Source organism: Armigeres subalbatus, unplaced genomic scaffold, assembly GCF_024139115.2.
Source record: "Armigeres subalbatus isolate Guangzhou_Male unplaced genomic scaffold, GZ_Asu_2 Contig982, whole genome shotgun sequence".
Lineage (NCBI taxonomy): Eukaryota > Metazoa > Arthropoda > Insecta > Diptera > Culicidae > Armigeres > Armigeres subalbatus.
The window spans coordinates 70,529-89,838 of NW_026943791.1; the positions used below are offsets into that span (position 1 = coordinate 70,529).

At 37.4% G+C, this 19,310-nt stretch overlaps 2 protein-coding genes across 2 annotated transcripts; both read left to right on the plus strand.

Annotated features, from left to right (window-relative positions):
* On the plus strand, positions 1 to 3,413 carry LOC134204931 (uncharacterized). Its single transcript, XM_062679744.1, has 4 exons — positions 1 to 152; positions 2,123 to 2,708; positions 3,086 to 3,196; positions 3,266 to 3,413. Exons 1-4 carry the CDS (start codon positions 62 to 64, stop codon positions 3,411 to 3,413), a joined length of 936 nt encoding a protein of 311 aa, XP_062535728.1. The 5' UTR covers positions 1 to 61.
* Positions 3,414 to 3,599: 186 nt separating this feature from the next.
* On the plus strand, positions 3,600 to 15,417 carry LOC134204932 (uncharacterized). Its single transcript, XM_062679745.1, has 4 exons — positions 3,600 to 3,626; positions 14,158 to 14,744; positions 15,092 to 15,202; positions 15,270 to 15,417. The coding sequence occupies exons 1-4, from the start codon at positions 3,600 to 3,602 to the stop codon at positions 15,415 to 15,417; spliced, it is 873 nt and encodes a 290-aa protein (XP_062535729.1).
* The last annotated feature ends 3,893 nt before the right edge of the window (positions 15,418 to 19,310 follow it).

Sequence of the window (19,310 nt, forward strand, 5' to 3'; positions counted from 1 at the left end):
AGTTAAGTCAACAAAGCAAATCGTTGGATGTGAATACAGTGACCCCTTCCAGCTTCACAGTATGGAGAATCAGTGGAGAATTCGGAAATCGTGGCAACGAAATGGCATTAGTCGCTGGTACCAGGTTCGATTTAGGTGCACGGATCAAGCAGGTAAGAACTGCCTTTGCGAGTTCAAAAATAAATTGTCTTGAAATATCTGTCAACAAGCATTAGATTGGAATCCAGCAGGATATTGCAGCAGAAGCAGACTCAGAGACTCATGGTGACATAGCCTCCATAAAAAAGAGAATTTCGACGAAAATCTAGCCTGGAAACAGTCGACAGTAAACTTGTGTCGAAAAATCGGACGAATTTAGTGGGAGATATTTGCAAAAAGTGTGACGATCCTCACAGTTTGTTATGATGCTTCAGATAAACGGTGCAAAGAAGAATGGTGCTATGACGTGCTAAATAGATTTAGTTTTTTTTTTGTAAAAAAAAAAACTGGTGAAGAATAATGGATCAGTTTGTTGAGCATCAGCATTTGCATTGATCAATTTGTACAAATTCGTGTTGTATGAGACTAGCATCACTATCATCCGTTACCACAGATGATTCAAAAGTACAAGAATGCTTATGTCGTTCCTGTTTTCGTGACTAACAGCTAGGTTACTTCGACCTGGCACCCAAAGTATCGGTACTATAAGTGTCAAACCGTTGTTGGTGATAAAACTAAACATGAACTACAACATGATACATAATATATGGCCTATTGAATCTTATTGAAGCATAATTTGGCAAAATACTTTAAATAGCTACAGCGACACTAGCGTTCAGTTCTAATGCTTCTACTGTTACCACAGATATTGCTTTGGGACTAATCATTATGTCTTAGATGGAAGCAATGCGCACTCTCTCCAGTAGTTGAGATCTATTCTGGCCACATTCTTGCGAATGCTGAGGAAATGGGAGCAAGGTTAACTGGACACATACTTAAGAAAGATGCAGAGAACTCTACGACCTCTCCATAGGTTCCAAGTGATGTTTTGGAACTGTTAGTGTGGCAGGTTATAATAGCAGGAATCTTTTTGATAGAACGTGAAACACAGAAAGAACTAAGATAGAAATACAAAATAGGAAATGGGCGAGCCTGGTATTGAACCCACGACCTCCTGCTAATAAAGCAGAAGCGGTAGCCACTAAACCAACGAGCTCATGAAGAACAATTGATCAGTTTGTTTATTTCATGATTTCAGCTGGATAATTAAGGAATGTTATATAATTTATATATCTGTGATAATCGAATCAATGACTTTTGTGAACTTCGTTAAATTAATCTCAATTTATAAACTAAAGATAAAAAAGTCTAACTCAAGGCCATGTAAGCCGAAACCACCATCATCATAATAAACAGAATTGTTTTTACATAGTTCGATTTTCGTGACGACTTTCAGTCGTGAATAATGGCGTTACAATTTTATTTCATCGCCGACGTTTCGATCTAGGGATGTGATCTTTTCCAAGGCTCTATGACAGTCAATTGGTTAATTATCGCCATATTCGTACGGAGGTTTGTCATGTGTTTAGCCGCAAATATTTCCGGCTTCATATTTCCAAATGTAATTTACGTTATTAATTTTTTGACACTAGTTCTGTCACACACTATAGGGAATGTTTTGCAGCCGGAGGATGGGCGATTACATTCTTTACATGAATGCACCAAACATGTTAAGATTCAACTTGATGTTGCGCGCTCCGTATTTTTGGAACAGCCTACTGCGCAGTTTAAGCGGCATCGAATAAGTATTTTTTAGCGCCTTTCTCTACATCTCGACGGCTTGCCAAAAATATGTTCTTATAAGTTCCAAAAGCATAGATCGGGTAGTCAGTGAGATAAAGCTATCGTTTCAACGATGAAGACGTTCTGTTTCCTAGTTTTAATAACAACCTATGAGGTCACTAGTTCAACGTTTAACGCAACAAATGATTCCGTTGTGTATAGTCAGAATGCCACTAACACTGAAATGACGTTGTCGAGGGGAAAGAGGTTTTTGCTATTCCCAAAAAATGCTTTAGCACTTGTGAGTTCAAAACAAATGGTCATGGTCAAAATTATTTTAACTTAATCACCTTTTTTACAGGTTACGATTGCGGCAGGAAAATTCTTATATTCCGTTATCCGGCGACTTCTTATGGTCTTATAGAGTGGGACTTGTTATACCCTCTTCCAGATTACACAAATCGCATTTCACAATTCAAACTTGGCGAAATATTTAAAAAGCAAAATGGACCGGTGTTACTTCCTCCAACGCCTCCACAGCCAACAACGACATCAGCACCATCCCCACCCGCAGTTCCACTGGAACATTCCCACCATGAACACCACCTCGGACATGAAGTATCGGAAATGGAGCTACAATCGTATCTAAAAGATCATCCGGAAACGTGGGTACCTCCGGGATATGGCAAAGATAGATCGGACTGGTTCGCACCGAATACCTACGATCCATATCCACAACGCGTAAGCCCGACTTATGATGCATACAAACTACGCGATCAGACAAATTTCAATCGCATGGGGAGAGCTGTGGATGATTTAAGTGATAACGATTTTTTAGTAGAGGAAGATAGGCACAACATTAGTCAACATCGCGATTGGGAAAGTTTTTATCATTACCGCGAAAGGCGAGATTTGTATCATGCCATTGAACATGCTCTAGGGAATAGGTATGTAGTATTGAGCGGCAGAGCGTAACAGTTCTGCTAATCCCGGTCAGAAGCCATGAATAGAGTAACAAAACATGATATGAACTTGATTGATGTAAGAGATAAAACAATATCAAAAATTTGTACCGAAATATCATTTAAATACCAAGATATGCCACAGATAACAGCAAACTAATGACACATTATATTGATCACTGCTTTCAAATAGCATAACTCAATCTCATCATGATATTTTAGTGCAAAATATTGATATTGTTGTCTGTCCTTCTATCTCTTATATCAATCATGTCCATATCTCATTTTGCTATCTGATCAACATTTGATATTATTGAGCTATTTTCGTCTACTCGGGATGCAATCACTCTATCGATTTTCAGACACCGGTTGCAGATGAAATCGTGCGTTTTGCGAGCCATATGTGAAGCAAGAAAACTACTCCATACAAAGAAAAAGTCCATGATGGTGGAAATGGCCAGGCTTATGTTCAGGTACAGATCCCGGTTTATTTCTGCGGTTGTTGAGAGACCTCATTATTCGAATGTGTTATCTATTTGCAGTGTTCCATTAAAAGATGACCTTCAAGATGACTATAGTAAGGCAATGAGAGATGACAATTTGGATTGTACAGCAATTTATGGGGAAAAATGCGCCGTTAGTATTTTGGCGTTGCTTCTGTTCGGAAAGTTTGAACCATCGATCGAATAAAACAATTAAAAAAAAACAAAGAATACTTTATTTTTATTACTGTTCTGTTGCTATTACCCATTAACTATTTTGCAATGTTGATTGACACGCATGTGATCAGACGATTGTATGACGATTGGTAGAAAACAAATTCTTCGAATTTAATTTCTCCAAATGGAACATCACTCCGAATGTTCTTCACGATACATGTCGCTTTCCGATACGTGCAGCCAGGTATAATCTAAACACATGAAAAAGGAAAATATAAATGGTGATTCATGACAAGTTGATTATAACATGACAAATGACACAACAAAAAAACAACAGTTACTGGTGTTCCAGTCTGATCAATCGTTAACGAATATCCGTTCTATACCTAACGTTATATATTCACTTCCAAGACGGTTTTGTGATAGAAGGTCCGGAGACCCATAGTGTTAAATACCGATCGACTCAGCTCGACGAATTGAAATGGTGTCTGTGTGTAGTGTGCAAAATAAAACTCACTCATCTTTTAGGCCCTTATCCTAAACCGATTTGTTTGCACGCTAAGAAATTCTCACTCAATTTTTTGAGTATATCTAATGTACGAGAAAGGCACACACACCGCTAGGTGGATAAATCAGGGGTTTTTATTGAAGCTTGCCGACCCAGACAGCCCCCCTTTGTACCGCAGGCAGCACTTGCAGTTGTTGATGGTCTGTTTTCCTAGATTTTTGTTAAACTAGCAAAGGCAGCATTCGCTTTCTTGCTTCCGTGTGCTTGTTTTGATCTTGGTACGTCATTTTGGGCCCTCCTTAGCCCTGCGGTAAGATTCGCGGCTACAAAGCAAGACCATGCTGAGTGAGGGTAGCTGGGTTCGATTCCCGGTGCCGGTCTAGGCAATTTTCGGTTTGGTTTGGTCCCTGGCCATAAAAATATCATCGTCTTAGCCTCATGATATAGCGGAAGTGTTCCGATCTCCATCTCACTGTACATATATCAATCTCATCGCTAAACAAAGAAATACGGCACCAAATTCGTTGCTTCTTTTTGTCAACATGCGTGCTCACTGCTGAAAAAAATCACAAAATAATAAACAAACCAAATTCCTTACCATTGCTTTGTTTTTGATGGGATGGAAATGCTGCTGCGAGGCGGCAATATCCCAGTGGGGGATGTAATGCCAATGAAGAAGAAGAAGAAGAAGAAGAAGAAGAAGAAGAAGTTACGCCATTTGGCTGCCATGATATCGGAGGCTTTCAACAATCTCCACTGATTGCCCGATTACTATCTGTGAAGCAGGAAAAGGGGTCGTATATAGACCTGTGCACCGGTCATATAATTGGTGGCGGCGTGGTGGTCACTTTAGCCCCGGCGGCGCGCCGTTGGCTTTTATCGGCGGCGGCGGCGTGAACCAGTGTGGATGAAAAAATCAATGGCTGAAAAAATCAATTTGAACGCGGATTTTTTTATTCACACGGTACGAATCACCCTATAAAAAACATCAAACAGTACATTAAACAGCCAAATGCTGACGACACTTTTTAGTACCTGAAACAAAAAGTTATTAAAATTGAAATTATTTAATTATTTCCTGATTTTGATGAATTAAATCCAATGAATTCTGCTTCACTTTTCGTGATCCCTGAGCAGTGTGTTGAGAATTAGATTGCAATGTCACCGGACTAAATTTGTTAATAACTTTTTTCAAAAGTTATTTCCACTTCAGGATTTTGATACATTCAGTGGTTTTACTTCTCAATATATCGTTTATTTAGGTTTGCATAGCTACTTCGTTTACCTGGTGGTGTGAAACCTGGACCCTGGAAGGGCATACAAGATGGATTCCTAAAGGACTTTCCGAGAGAATTCATGAACGAAATAGTTTTTGAAGACATTTCCGGCGAACTTTGTAAAGGAATTTCCGGAAGCACTTATGAAACTCAAGGAATTCCCGAAGAAAAATTAGAAGGAACCTTTTAAGGACATTTCTAAGCAATCCCTACAGACATTCCCAAAGGTAATTTTCGAAGGAATTTAAAAAAAAAAGAGTTTTGAATGAATTTCTGAAGAGATCCCCGAATAAAATTAAAAGAAATGAATAATCATAGATCATTAATTAACGGCTACGCAGTCTCTTACGATATAAACGAGTTTTTTTATTCGTCCGAATAAAATAACTTGTTTCAATCGTATGATACTGCGTAGCGTTAATTAATGATCTATGGTTAAATCTCACAATCCTCTCCAAAAATTGGGAAATGAAGAATATTGTAAAGGAATTCTTGAGGGAAATGGCCAAAAAATTGTTCCTGAAGTTACCAAACATACTAGAGGAATTTTCTAAAGCTTACCCTAAGTATTTCCCCAGAAATTGCTTAAGGTAGTGCTGAAAGAATTCCTATGGGAATTTCAGGAAAGAAATGTCAAGGAGCTTGTAAGGAACCCCTAGAGGTATTTCTAAGAAATTTCCAAAGTAATTTCTCAAAAAAATCCGAAGGAATGCCTGAATAATCGTCCAAAGAAATTCCAAAATTAATTTCTGATGAAGTTTCTGAGCTAATTTCCAAAGCCTAAAGAAATTTCCGAAGGAATCCGTAAATGAATTACAGAAGGAATTTTTAAATAAATTTTGGAGGAATTCTAAAACAATTTTCGAAGGAACTTCTAAAACACTTTCTGTGGATATTTCAAAAGAAGTTTGTGAGGATTTTCGGAAGCTATATCCGATGGAAATTTGAAATGAATTATTTATTATTATTTATTATTATTTATGAAGAATTCATGGAGGAAGTTCTTAAAGAATTCCTGAGGAAATTTATGAAATATTTCTAGAAAACCCAGATTAATCCACCTAGCAGTGATGATGCCTTTCTCGTGCATTATAAAATATATTGAAAGAATCACATTAGAAAGGTCAAAAAAGCTCTTTAGAAGAATAGATCACATTTTTTCGATCATTTTGCATGTTTTTGCATTAGTTAAAATGTATTGCCACCATTTTCGCAAAAAAAAATTTTTTCCAAGGGGGGACCTTTGGGAAAAAACAATGATTTTTCAATAATTCCGAAATGCAATGTCCGATCGAGCCAATTTTCAATAGCAAACAATGGGATCGCATTCCCCGTCGAATGCAACTTGTTGCGAGTAAATCGGATAATGCTAAGTTCCAAAAAGTGTGTCTACAAAATTTGTACACATACACACATACACACACACATACATACATACACACATACAGACATCACCTCAAATCGTCGAGCTGAGTCGATCGGTATATGAAAATCGGCCCTCCGGGTCTCCTATCAAAATTTTGTTTTTGAAGCAATATTATAGCCTTTACGTACACTTAGTGTACGAGAAAGGCAAAAAAGAAACCTTTCTTTGAATTTAATTTTTGGAGGAATATCTTGAGCAAATTCAACATTTAGGCCGATACAAATATTTAAAAACTATTTTGTCTCCCCCCCCTCGGATTTTTTAGCCAAAAAGTAATATTTTGAGGGGGCAACAAAATAAAATTCGGATAATTTTGAGGAATTTCCAAACATTCTTCAACAAATCCGAGAAGTTTTTAGATTTTTTTGATTTTTATATTTATTTTTTATTATCCCCCCCCCCTTGACCCATCGGAGACCAGTAGGACAAAAAGTTAATTAAATATTTGTAACGGCCTTATTTAATTTCTGGATTTATTTCCAAAAAAATTTTCGGCTGATTTTCCGATGAAATCCCTAGAGGAATTTCTGAACGAAGTCTCGGCGGAATGTCCAAAGGAATTCTTGGAGACATCCAAGATTGTTGGAAGTTTCTTCTTCAGGAACTCTTAACGAATTTCCTAGAATTTTGTCCTAGAACTTTTCAAGAAATTCCAAAAGAGTTCTTAGATATATTTCTGAAGGTGTCAGGCCATTTGGCCAAAGGTCATTAGGCCGAATGGTCATTAGGCCGAACGGTCATTAGGCCGAATGACCATTAGGCCGAACGGTCATTAGGCCGAATGGCCATTAGGCCGAATTAGCAAAAAGGAGAAAAAAGTGAAAAATGAGAAGTTCTTTCTTCACCTTACGCCTCCTTCCTTCTCCCTTCTTGCATATTTCTTCTTCTATCTATCTTCTTCCTTTTTCCTTCTTCCTTTTTCCTTCTTCCTTCTTCCTTCTTCCTTCTTTCTTCTTCCACCTTCTTTATTCCTTCTTAATTTATCCTTCTTCTCCTTCCTCTTAATTTATCCTTCTTCTCCTTCCTTCTTAATTTTTCCTTCTTCTCCTTCCTTCTTAATTTTTCCTTCTTCTCCTTCCTTCTTAATTTTTCCTTCTTCTCCTTCCTTCTTAATTTTTCCTTCTTCTCCTTCCTTCTTAATTTTTCCTTCTTCTCCTTCCTTCTTCTTCTTCCTTCTTAATTTTTCCTTCTTCTCCTCCCTTCTTTTTTTTTTCCTTTTTCCTTTTTCCTTCTTCCTTTTCCTTTTTCCTTCTTCCTTCTTATTTCTTTCTTCTTTCTTTTTCATTCTTCGTTTTCTTCCTTCTTTCTCCCGTCTTACTTTATTCTTTTACTTTCTTTCTTCCTTCTTCCTTCTCCCTTATTTCTTCTTACTTTTTCCTTTTCCTTCTTCCTTCTTCCTTCTTCTTTCTACCTTCTTCCTTCTTCCTTGTTCCTTCGTCCTTGTTTCTTCGTCCTTCTTCCTTCTTTCTTCTTCCTTTTTCTTTCTTCTTCCTTTTTCTTTCTTCTTCCTTTTTCTTTTTTCTTCCTTTTTCTTTCTTCTTCCTTTTCCTTTTTTTTTCTTCCTTCTTCATTCTTCCTTTTTGTTTCTTCTTCCTTTTTCTTTCTTCCTTCTTCCTTCTTCCTTCTTCCTTCTTCTTTCTAGCTTCTTCCTTCTTCCTTCTTCCTTCTTCCTTCTTCATCCTTCCTTCTTCCTTCTTCCTTCTTCCTTCTTCCTTCTTCCTTCTTCCTTCTTCCTTCTTCCTTCTTTCTTCCTACTTCTTTCTTATTCCTTCTTCCGTCTTCCTTCTTTCTTCTTTCTTCTTCCTTCTTCCTTCTTTCTTCTTCCTTCTTCCTTCTTCCTTCTTCCTTCTTGCTGCTTCCTTCTTCCTTCTTCGTTCTTACTTCTTCCTTCTTCTTTCTACCTTCTTCCTTCTTCCTTGTTCCTTCGTCCTTGTTCCTTCGTCCTTCTTTCTGCTTTCTTTTTCCTTCTTCTCTCTTCTTTCTTCTTTCTTCCTTCTTTCTTTTTCCTTCTTCCTTCTTCCTTCTTCCTTCTTCTTTCTTTCTTCTTCCTTCTTCCTTCTTCCTTCTACCTTCTTCCTTCTTCTTTCTTCTTTCTTCTTTCTTCCTTCTTCCTTCTTCCTTCTTCCTTCTTCCTTCTTCCTTCTTCCTTCTTCCTTCTTCCTTCTTCCTTCTTGCTTCTTCCTTCTTCCTCATTCCTTCTTCCTTCTTTCTCATTCCTTCTTCCTTCTTTCTTTTTCCTTCTTCCTTGTCCTTTCTTCCTTCTTCCTTCTCCTTTCTTCCTTCTTCCTTCTTCTTTCTTCCGTTCTACTTCTTCCTCACTTGTCACTCCCCAGTTCGTATTCGGCCTAATGGCCATTCGGCCTAATGACTATTCGGCCTAATGGCCTTCGGCCTAATGACCTTCGGCCTAACGGCCTTCGGCCTAATGACCCAGCATCATTTCTGAAGGTATTTATTAAGAAATAACTTAACGAATTTTCCAATGTTTGTTGAGGAAATTCCGAACTAATGCTTAAGGGAAATCACAAGAAACACAAAAAAAAATCGTTTGCGGAGTAGTTTTTGTAGAACTCCTTGAGGCAATTTCCGAGGAAATTACCGGACGAATCTCCAAAGGAATTTCTGGATGAAATTGCGAATAGATTACTGGAAAAAAAAATCCGAAGAAATTCCTTGAGAAATATACGAATTACGTCAGAAATACCAGAAGGCATTTTCTCTGAGGCAATTTTTTCAGTAATTATTTTCGAAAATCCTTTCAGGTTCTATTATGGAAATTCCTTCAAAAATTCGTTTGGAAATTCCTGTACAAAACTCTCAATGATTTTCTTCAAAACTCCTTCAAAATTCATTTGAGAACTCCTCCAGAACTTTTTGTCCTGAAATAATCCAAAAATTACTTCCGTTAATAATTAAAGATTTGAAAGAATTCCTAAAATGAACACTAAATGACTTTTAGAAAAAAAAAAATGAAGACTAATCCAATACATTCGGATTTAGGAATTCCTAAAAGATTTTCGGAAAGAATTAATAAAGGCATTTTCGAAGAAATTGAGAAATTGAAAAAGAATTCCCGGAGAACGTTTCAAGGGAATTGCTGGAAGAAGTTTTGAAGAAATTCTTTAGGAAAATTTTGAAGAAATTCATTATGCAAGATATTGCATGTTAAAAATCGAATTAAGGAATTCATGGAATAATTGCCAAAAAAAATTTAAAACGAGGAATTGCCGAACAAATTCTCAAAGAAATGTCCAAAGGCATTGCTTTAAAAAAATTGGTAAGCAATTTTTGGAGAAACTCCTAACGTAATTTCCTAAGAAATTCATAAGGAGCTCCGAAGGAATTCCCAACACAATATTCGGAGGAACCCCTGCAACCATTTTTGTATGCATTTCTTCAAGATTTTCGAATGAATTTCGTAAAGGTTTTTCTAAAGAAATCGGTTATGTATATTCTGAAGTAATCTTCATAGACAATTCGTAAGCAATTTCCGAAGAAATACATAAAGAAATTTCCGGAAGAATTTCTGAATTAATTTTTAAAAGTTTTTTTAAAGGAAACTTTTTGGAGGGATTTTTGGAGGAGTTTCCAAAGAAATTTTTTGATTTATTTTTGAAGAAATTCCTGGAATATTTTCCGAGGGAATCCCTGGAGGAAATTCCGAAGGAAATCTTAAATGAATGTCGATACGATGCTTCTTCGATTATTCTCAGAAATTCCAGGAATTAGAAGTTTTTGATGAAACATTTCTTACAATGATATGGAAATGCTAATATCATTTTCCAAACTAAGACGTACATGTTCATGATAGAATTAGAGGCGAAAGTATAGAATTGATAGTTCCGTTAGGATACGGTAGGCATGAAGAATGTTTTTTATAGAAGTCGAATTGAAAGCGAGCGGAGGGCAATATTTGTGATGGCACATATCGCACGACCTTCCTTCTGCCAAGCTCCCGTATGAAGGGGGAGGGAAGAATATCAGTGTGGAAGCTTCCATACAAGACGCAAATAAGACCGGTTGTCCTCTACGGACATGAAACATGGACAATGCTCGAGGAGGACTTGCAAGCACTCGGAGTATTCGAGAGACGGGTGCTTAGGACCATCTTTGGCGGTGTGCAAGAAGACGGTGTGTGGCGGCGAAGAATGAACCATCAGCTCGCCCAACTCTACGGCGAACCCAGTATCCAGAAGGTAGCTAAAGCCGGAAGGGTACGATGGGCAGGACATGTTGCAAGAATGCCGGACAGCAACCCTTCAAAGATGGTGTTCGAGGGTGGAGATATGCTGTCTCGAGCCGTGTATTGTGGCGTCAAATTGTTGATTCAGTGTTATCTGTTTAGATGTAGACTAAATAAATGAAAATGAAATGATATAGCCTTTACTTATACTTAGTATACAAGAAAGGCAAACATGTAATTTGGTTATATCTTCTGATCCCATAGTCCAATCCGGATAATTTTCACTAGAAAGCAATGGAACAGGATTCTGCGTCGAACACGACATATTCGGTTGAGGCCAGGTGCTTGAAAAATGGGCTAGACTTTTTCACGCGTTTTCGACGAGACTTTTTACTCGTTTTTTGCGTAAAAAAATGTTTTTCAGCCATAACTTCTGATCCCATAGTGCGATCCGGTGGCCACCTGTGTTCATTGCTGGGTAAGAACTGTGAATTAAATCAAAGCTCACCGTCATAAATGGTTTAGAAAAAAATTGGGAAGCTCTAGCACGATCTTCACAAAATGACCATATTTACTAACGTTTCGGATTCTGCGGAAAGCCGTCTGGTGGCCACCTTGGTCTTCACAACTACACTGTATAATATGATGTTACATATATGATGTTACAAAAAAGCTCCATTCGATTCGTTTTAATTTTTCATCACTTTTTAAAATTACAGGTTGTCATTACTATGAACCTTGCATTGAATATTGCATACAAGAAAAGTTGGATGTAAAATTAGAGGCTATTGAACACTATTGAAATATGGGTTCAAATATTTCCTTGGCGTGTAATTTGGCTACGTCTTTAATTCAATTATCAATGGCTACGTCTTTAAATAATTATGTCAAATAACATTTCAGTCACATTTACGTTTTATTATTTTTAAGAGTGTACCACAGAGTGAATAGTTGGGTGCAGCCCAAGGGAGTTTAGTCGGTATTACATACTTTCACTGGTCGAGTCCGACACTCCAGTACACTTCCGTGTAGTAGCTTGGCAACTACTAAGCACGTGTGCTGGGTCGTGCGTAAATGTCTGCGTAATGCCCCTTGTAAAAGAAATAAATCAAAAATTTACATAATAGTACATGCCCGTTGTATATACTACTCAGTGACTGAGTAAAGCTGTATTGTCATCTCTATTTTTCCCACGGAAATATTACTCATTTTTCGTAAAAAGTAGAACTACTCAAAATTTTATTCAGTCTCTGAGTAGATTAAAACGGGCGTGCAGAAATCAATGAAATGGAGAATAAATAAATATATAGTACACAGTTAAAAATTCTGAAAATTACTCGCTATGTAAATATTTGAACCCATGTTTTTGTGTTCAAAAGCCTTCAGTTTTACATCCAACATTTTCTTGAACGCAATATTGAATACAAGCTCCATATTAACGATGACTTGTAATTTTAAAAAGTGTTGGAAAAATGAGTCGAATTGAACGAAGACGAACATACGTCAATCGAGCCAAAACTATGTAAATTTACATGTTTTTTTTTCGAAGTATGTACACAGTATAAAAATGTTACAACATGTAACAGATGTAGCAAAAAGTCTTCATTCGACTTATTTTTCCATTATATTTTAATATTACCGGCTGTCATTACTATGGAGCTTGCATTCAATATTGTATATACGAAAAAGTTGGATGTGAAATTGAAAGTGTTTTAACTCAAAAATATTGGTTCGAATACTTTTGTAGCGTGTAATTTCAGAATTTTTAACTGTGTAGGCTCTAATGCTTACTAGCATCGGCGGACTTTCAGTCGGAGCCGCTTCTTTGCGTGTTTGCTTCCGAAAGCTGGAGGCGTTCTGGTGGTGCAGATTTACGGACGCGGAGCGAACATGGATGCAGGAAATTGAACGTAACGATCGGTAAACAAACAAGCGGTAAACCATCAGCATCCGTTGCGATCATCCCTGGTGTTGCCAGATTATATTATCTCAAATGTGACTAGGGGTCATACACTTATTACGTAAGAATTTTCGACCCCTTCTCCCTCCATGTAAGATTCCTTTAATCCATATAATTTATATAGTACGTAAGAAAACAGCAGACTCCCCCATAAGTGCTTAAGAAATGCAACGTACACACCAGTCAAGCAGTTTGACGAACATTGACTCCGCCCCAAGAAAACGCTTCGGTTGCTGCTTTGTTTGAACGTGTGTGAAGTTGTTCGAACAACCATTTGACAGTTGGCGGCTCGGTTGGAAAAAATTAAACCGGTTTGATTTTGGTTTGAGTTGTAGGGGGTGGAGTCAATGTTTGCCGAACATGTTTGAGCATTTGTAGTGAAGTTGCACAAACCCCCATATATTTTTTGATGGTTGGTGCTCAAGTTGGCGCTTCGGTCGTTCGTGTGTGATATTGTTCTTCGAATAAATTGATTGTTCGTGCCGCTGTTGGTAAAACTTGATGAATGTTTGAATAAACGAGAGTTGGAGTCCATGTTGGTCAAACGGCTTGACCGTGTGTACGTTCCATAACATGATATTTTTGTCTGATAGAAGTCGAGCCCATTTACAACTTGAAAACTTCCTAGGCTGACCACCAGGAATAGGTAGTAAGCCACCCTTAGTGTTGGTTTACAGTTCGGAAAACGCGTCACGGTATTGGGTCCCCCATGTATTTTTAAAGGGACGATAATTTCGTTTCCGTGTCCAAATCCCGTCAATCCAAGACCCCTGAAATGCATGACGTGCCAAACCCCGTAATCCTGTCTTAGAAGGTCGCCTTATCTAAATTGTACATCAAACGCCTGCCTGGCCTCTAGGGTCCTGTATAACCATGATGGATAGCCATTGATCTAGTACCAAGTAAAATTAACCTGCTATATCGACTGTCTGAGCTCCAGAATGATTTGGAAAAAACTAGAACACATGTAGGAATATTGACCATATTATTTCCAATCACCTATGAAACAGTTTTTAGCATGTTTTTGAGAAAAAAAATTATGATGAAATTGTTTTTGCGCGGTGCTACAGTTTAATTGATTAAGTACAGTTTAGCGCCTTTCTCCACATCTCGATGACTTGCCTAATATTGGCTGTTATAAATTTAAGTAGCATCGACCAGCTAGTCAGTGAGATAAAGCTATCGTTTCAACGATGAAGGCGTTCTTTTTCCTAGTTTTAATAATATCCAATGAAGTCGCTTGCTTTTCGATTACCGCAGCAAATGATTCCGATGTATTTAGTCAGAATGTAACTAATGTTGAAAAGACTTTGTCGAGAGGAAAGAGGTTTTTGCTATTCCCAAAAAATGCTTTAGTACTCGTGAGTTAAAAAAAATTCAGATGTTCGGAGTTATTTTGACTTAATTAATTATTTTTACAGGTTACGATTGCGGCAGCAAAAATTCTTATATTCCGTTATCCGGCGTCTTCTTATGGTCTTATAGAGTGGGACTTGTTATACCCTCTACCAGATTATACAAGCCGTATTTCGCAATTCAAATTGGGTGAAATATTTATGAAAGCAAAGGGACCGGTGTTACCTCCTCCGACGGCTCCTAAGCCACCAATGATATCAACAGTACCCCCACCCGCAGTTTCACTGGAATATTCACACCATGAGCACCACCTCGGGCATGAAGTGTCGGAAATGGAGTTACAATCGTATCTAAAAGATCATCCGGAAACGTGGGTACCTCCGGGTTATGGCAAAGATAGATCGGACTGGTACGCACCGAATTCCTACAATCCAACGCAACAACGCATGAACCAGATTTATGAGTCATACAAACGACGCGATCAGACAAATTTCCATCGCATGGGGAGAGCTATGGATGATTTTAGTGATAACGATTTTATTGAAGAGGAAGATATGCACAACATCAGTGATCATCGTGATTGGGAAAATTACTATCATTACCGTGAAAGGCGAGATTTGTATCATGCCATTGAACACGCTTTAGGTTACAGGTATGTAGTATTTAGCGGCAGTGTATAACCATCTTGATAAGAAAATTATTTTGAGCTTTTTAGTGGAATGTTTTCACCTGTCATAAGACGAGTTTAAACAATCCCATTGAATTCCACCACTTAATTGTATCCTGACAGATACGTATTTCGACCTCAATAGTAAGGCCGTCTTCTCGAGCTCTCGACTAGTCAACGACTCGTCGAGTCAGTACGACGGCCTTACTGTTGAGGTCGAAATACGTATCTGTCAGGATACAATTAAGTGGTGGAATTCAATGGGATTGTTTAAACTCGTCTTATGACAGGTATAACCATCTTGTTAATGCAATCGATTTATCGATTTTCAGCAACCAGGTGCAGATGAAAATGTGCGTTTTGCGAGCTATATGTGAAGCAAGAAATCTACTACTTCCACAAGGAAAGTCCATGATGGTGGATATAGTCAGGCTTACGTTCAGGTTGGTTCTGATTAAATTCTGCGGATGATAGAAGACTTTACGGTTCGAAAATGTTATTTATTTGCAGTGTTCCATTAAAAGATGACCTTCAAGATGACTACAGTAAAGCGATGCGACATGACAATTTTAATTGTGCAGAGCTTTATGGCGAAAAATGTGCTATTAGTATTCTGTCGTTGCTTCTGTTCGGGAAATTTGAACCCTCAAATGATTGAAATAAAAAAAAACACATGCACAAACAAAAACAATTTTTATTACTTCTGAGTACTATCGACCTGACTACAAATTTTTAGATGTTATATGTAAGATTTCGATTAAGACCCATGCGGCTAGATGATTTAGTACGATGATTGTACTACAATTCGCAGAAAACCAATTAGTCGAATTTTATTTTCCCAAATGGAACATTCATCCAAATCATTTTATGATGCTTTTTCCGTTTCCAATACGTGCAAGCAGATATATTCTGAGCATAAAAATAAATAAAACGTAAATGATAAAGCCTGTCCACGTTAAATTTCGGACACTGTGACAATGTCCAATTGATTTGTAATCATTTTATCACTTTGGATAAGAATGAAAACACGCTGAATGACTTATACAAGCCTTCCACGGTATATTTCATAGCCGCGAAACCGCTATTCATATTTAGATATCTTCGTACTTATAAATATGAATGATTTCTTGAAGCACCACGATGTTGAATTTACGGAGATGTAATACGTCGTAGATTACCCTTGTCGTTAAACCTGGCGACTTGCAGTTCTATTTTAAATGCTTCCAATTGTGATCCTTTCTTCGTCACCTGGTTGTTACCGTTTGTACCGACTCGTGATTTTATCTAGTAGGTTCGTAACAATGAATTGTATAGACGGTTCATAAGCCCTGGCCCAACCTCGCCGGTGACCGTCACGTTAGAGTCCTGATCAACATCAGGGCAGGGCTAGTTTGCTTCATTGGGTCTGTTGACACTGTTGATTCAGTAGGGCCTGCTTTCGGAATAATGCTGCTTTTCATAGATTCAGAAATTTAAACTAAAAGCATATCTGATTTCTTCAGGTAACTATGGAGGGTTTGTTTTTTAAGAACTAATGTGTTCAAGGATTTAACTGAGTAAAGTCGATTCGGAGCGTTACGGCAATGCTTCTTCTTTATCTATGGCTCTACATTCCAACTGGAACTTGACCTGCTTTTCAACGCAGCATTCTGTTAGCATTTCCTCAGTTGTTATATTATTTGAAAGCTTATCTATGCCCGCCATTGCATGAGTATGTATCTTGTGTGGCAAGTGTAATTGATACACTATGCCCAGGGTGTCGAGAAAGTTTTCAACCGAGAATCGAACTCGCCATCTCCGGATTGGCAATCTTACGCCTTTACTCGCAAGGCTAACTGGAGACTTGTTACGGCGTTGAGTGAGATTTAAAATTCTCAATGCTTATGGATTTTAAATGTGAATCTACTTGAAACGAAAGCTTAATGCACAGCAGAAGCTCAGGCACCCTCTTTTTAGGAGTTTAGGCTGTTGCTTTTTCATAGAGGCCAGGATTGAGTTACCCGGATAAATAGGCTCAAACAGTCGTCGAATTCAGCGATACCAACAGACCGACAGTGCAGCCATGGACCGAGCTGAATGGAGAAGTCTTTTATGTGCAGCACAGGCCACTCCGGCCTTAGTCTGATGATAAATAAACAGACCGACACAATTCCCGGTAATTCACGTTGACATAATAACTCTGAATGAAATGTATTGAAGTCCTAATAACGAAGCAAGATTTTTAGGCGTAAAATTCCCAACCTTCTTGACGTTTCTCATTTTACATCGAGTTGACACTGTGTCTGGAGCGCTGAAGGGCTCAGCGACGGTAGCTGTGAACTAAAAATGTTGTGACCAGAGACGATGGTATTACCCGCATAATAAAAAACAGTTTGTGGGTTGGTCGATATGATTCGCATGAATTAAGTCATGTTGTTACTATTCATGCTATCATCCATTTATGCTGTGACTTTATGTCCATTTAGAACGCATATTATACAAGATTCCAAATTACCGATACCACTTGTGGTTAACACACATCAAAGCATTTCTTTATAATTTCTTGTTCTCCATATTAGAATCGAATTAATGAGCAAACATCACAAGAGCATTATGAAATTATGTATGGTATGGTACTGTGTGCCAATAGTGTTGAGTTCCATCAACGGCGAAAAAATTATTGCATTGCCACGCATACATCGTCGAATTATATCTTTGGATGATAAAATTACCAATCATACAACTTCTTCGATAAGTGTGTGCATAATATCACCGCCCGAGCAGTAGCCATGACATCAGTTGCAAAAACAACAGCCCGGCCGGTTTGTTGGTATTTTTATAATGGGTTAGTTAAATATTAGTTTAAAATTCAGGTTTTCATCATATTTTTTTTTTTCAAGTAAGTAAATGCTCGCGTAATTGTACATATTTAACAATCTTGACTGAGTACTTTGAATTTAAAAAGAAATAACGAATGATTTCTTCCAGATCCAGAATCTACGTTCGCTCGATAATAATATGGTCAATTAGACTCATGGTGCATCATTTTTGATTATCTTCAACAAGGTATGTATATTTTGCATAACATTCAATTCTAAATAATATTAAATAGATTTTATATGTTCGTTGCAGCCTACATCAAATTCTGAAGAAAATCTATCACAGTCGGCTCCGGGATTCCTCAAGATAATGCTGCGAATACGAAGTTTTGTGTAATTTTAAAATATTTTATTTACGGGATTATTTTATAAAATGGGTAATAAATAAAAATTAGCACTACAATAATATTGAATGTTTTTAAATTTTATGTCATGAAGAAACGGGAGAAGCACGGAAAAAAGAAAAATTACAAATATGAAAGGTTCTGGTACGACGTTTTTATCTATATGGTCATATTGTAACATTATTATTTCCCTCATTGTTTTAATCTAGGAACAAGGATTGTTTAGCAACGGCAACATATGCTGTATGCCGAAAAAAATGTACTGGAAAATAGCCATTTTTGAATGGTAATTATACTTAACCGCCTATTACCCAAATAATAGATTTGAGGAAAACAATATATCATGTTGTTGAAACCACTCATGATGAGGTATGCTTACTGTTTTTACATATGTTAATCGGATTGGTAATGACATTGTTATTTATCATCAATAACAGTCTGAGCTATAATCCACATATAGTATACAATTATGCGGGTATATAGAGACACGCGGAGAGAATAAAAGCAATTCTGGCTTCACGGCCAGCAGACAAAAAAATTCTGTGCGATCGGCAACGTAAAAATTTGTGAGAACTTGAAGTGACTCTCATTGTGAGCAGTTATTTCGTTTGCTCCAACTACATATTTTCTCTTCTTTAGCACCATTACCTTATATTCAATAATAAATATGATTAAATACCTTATTTAAATATGCTATGAGAACTTTGAAAACATCTTCATTTACTTAACTTTTCAAACTTTTTTTATAATTTGTATAATGTTGATTACAATACTTATCTTGCATTTAGTACCGATTGGTAATGTTTGTTTACTTTGCTCGTTTGGTACCGCGTTTGACTGCTCGTTTGGTACTTTCGGCTTCACTGTTTGCGGGTCTCTATCTATAAACAACGTCTCTGGTTGTGACCATAACGAGATGATCCGAAATGAAAACAAGAATCATCCCGTTATCAAATAAAGTTTACTGACAACTCAAGACAAAATTTTCAAAACGACTTATCTGCTTTTGTAAACCAAGATTCAAACGACGATTTGCAGAAGGTCTCCTGCCACCTGTTGATGGTGTTAGCAGAGTTTCCAGATTCGTCAAATCGTCGTTTGAATCTTTGTTTACAAAAGCAGATAAGTCGTTTTGAAAATTTTGTCTTGAACTATTGAAAGCGCGTCATGGCATGTGCGTTCCTGAGGTAGGAATGGGCGATTTTTGCTTCAAGTTTTAGATATTTTGTATCGATTTTTTATGCTTGATATATGACCTATCGATTTATTGTAAGTGATATTGGATTTCGATATTTTTACTCAGAGTTACATAATCTGCCAGAAAAAACTGAGAAATAAACACTTACACT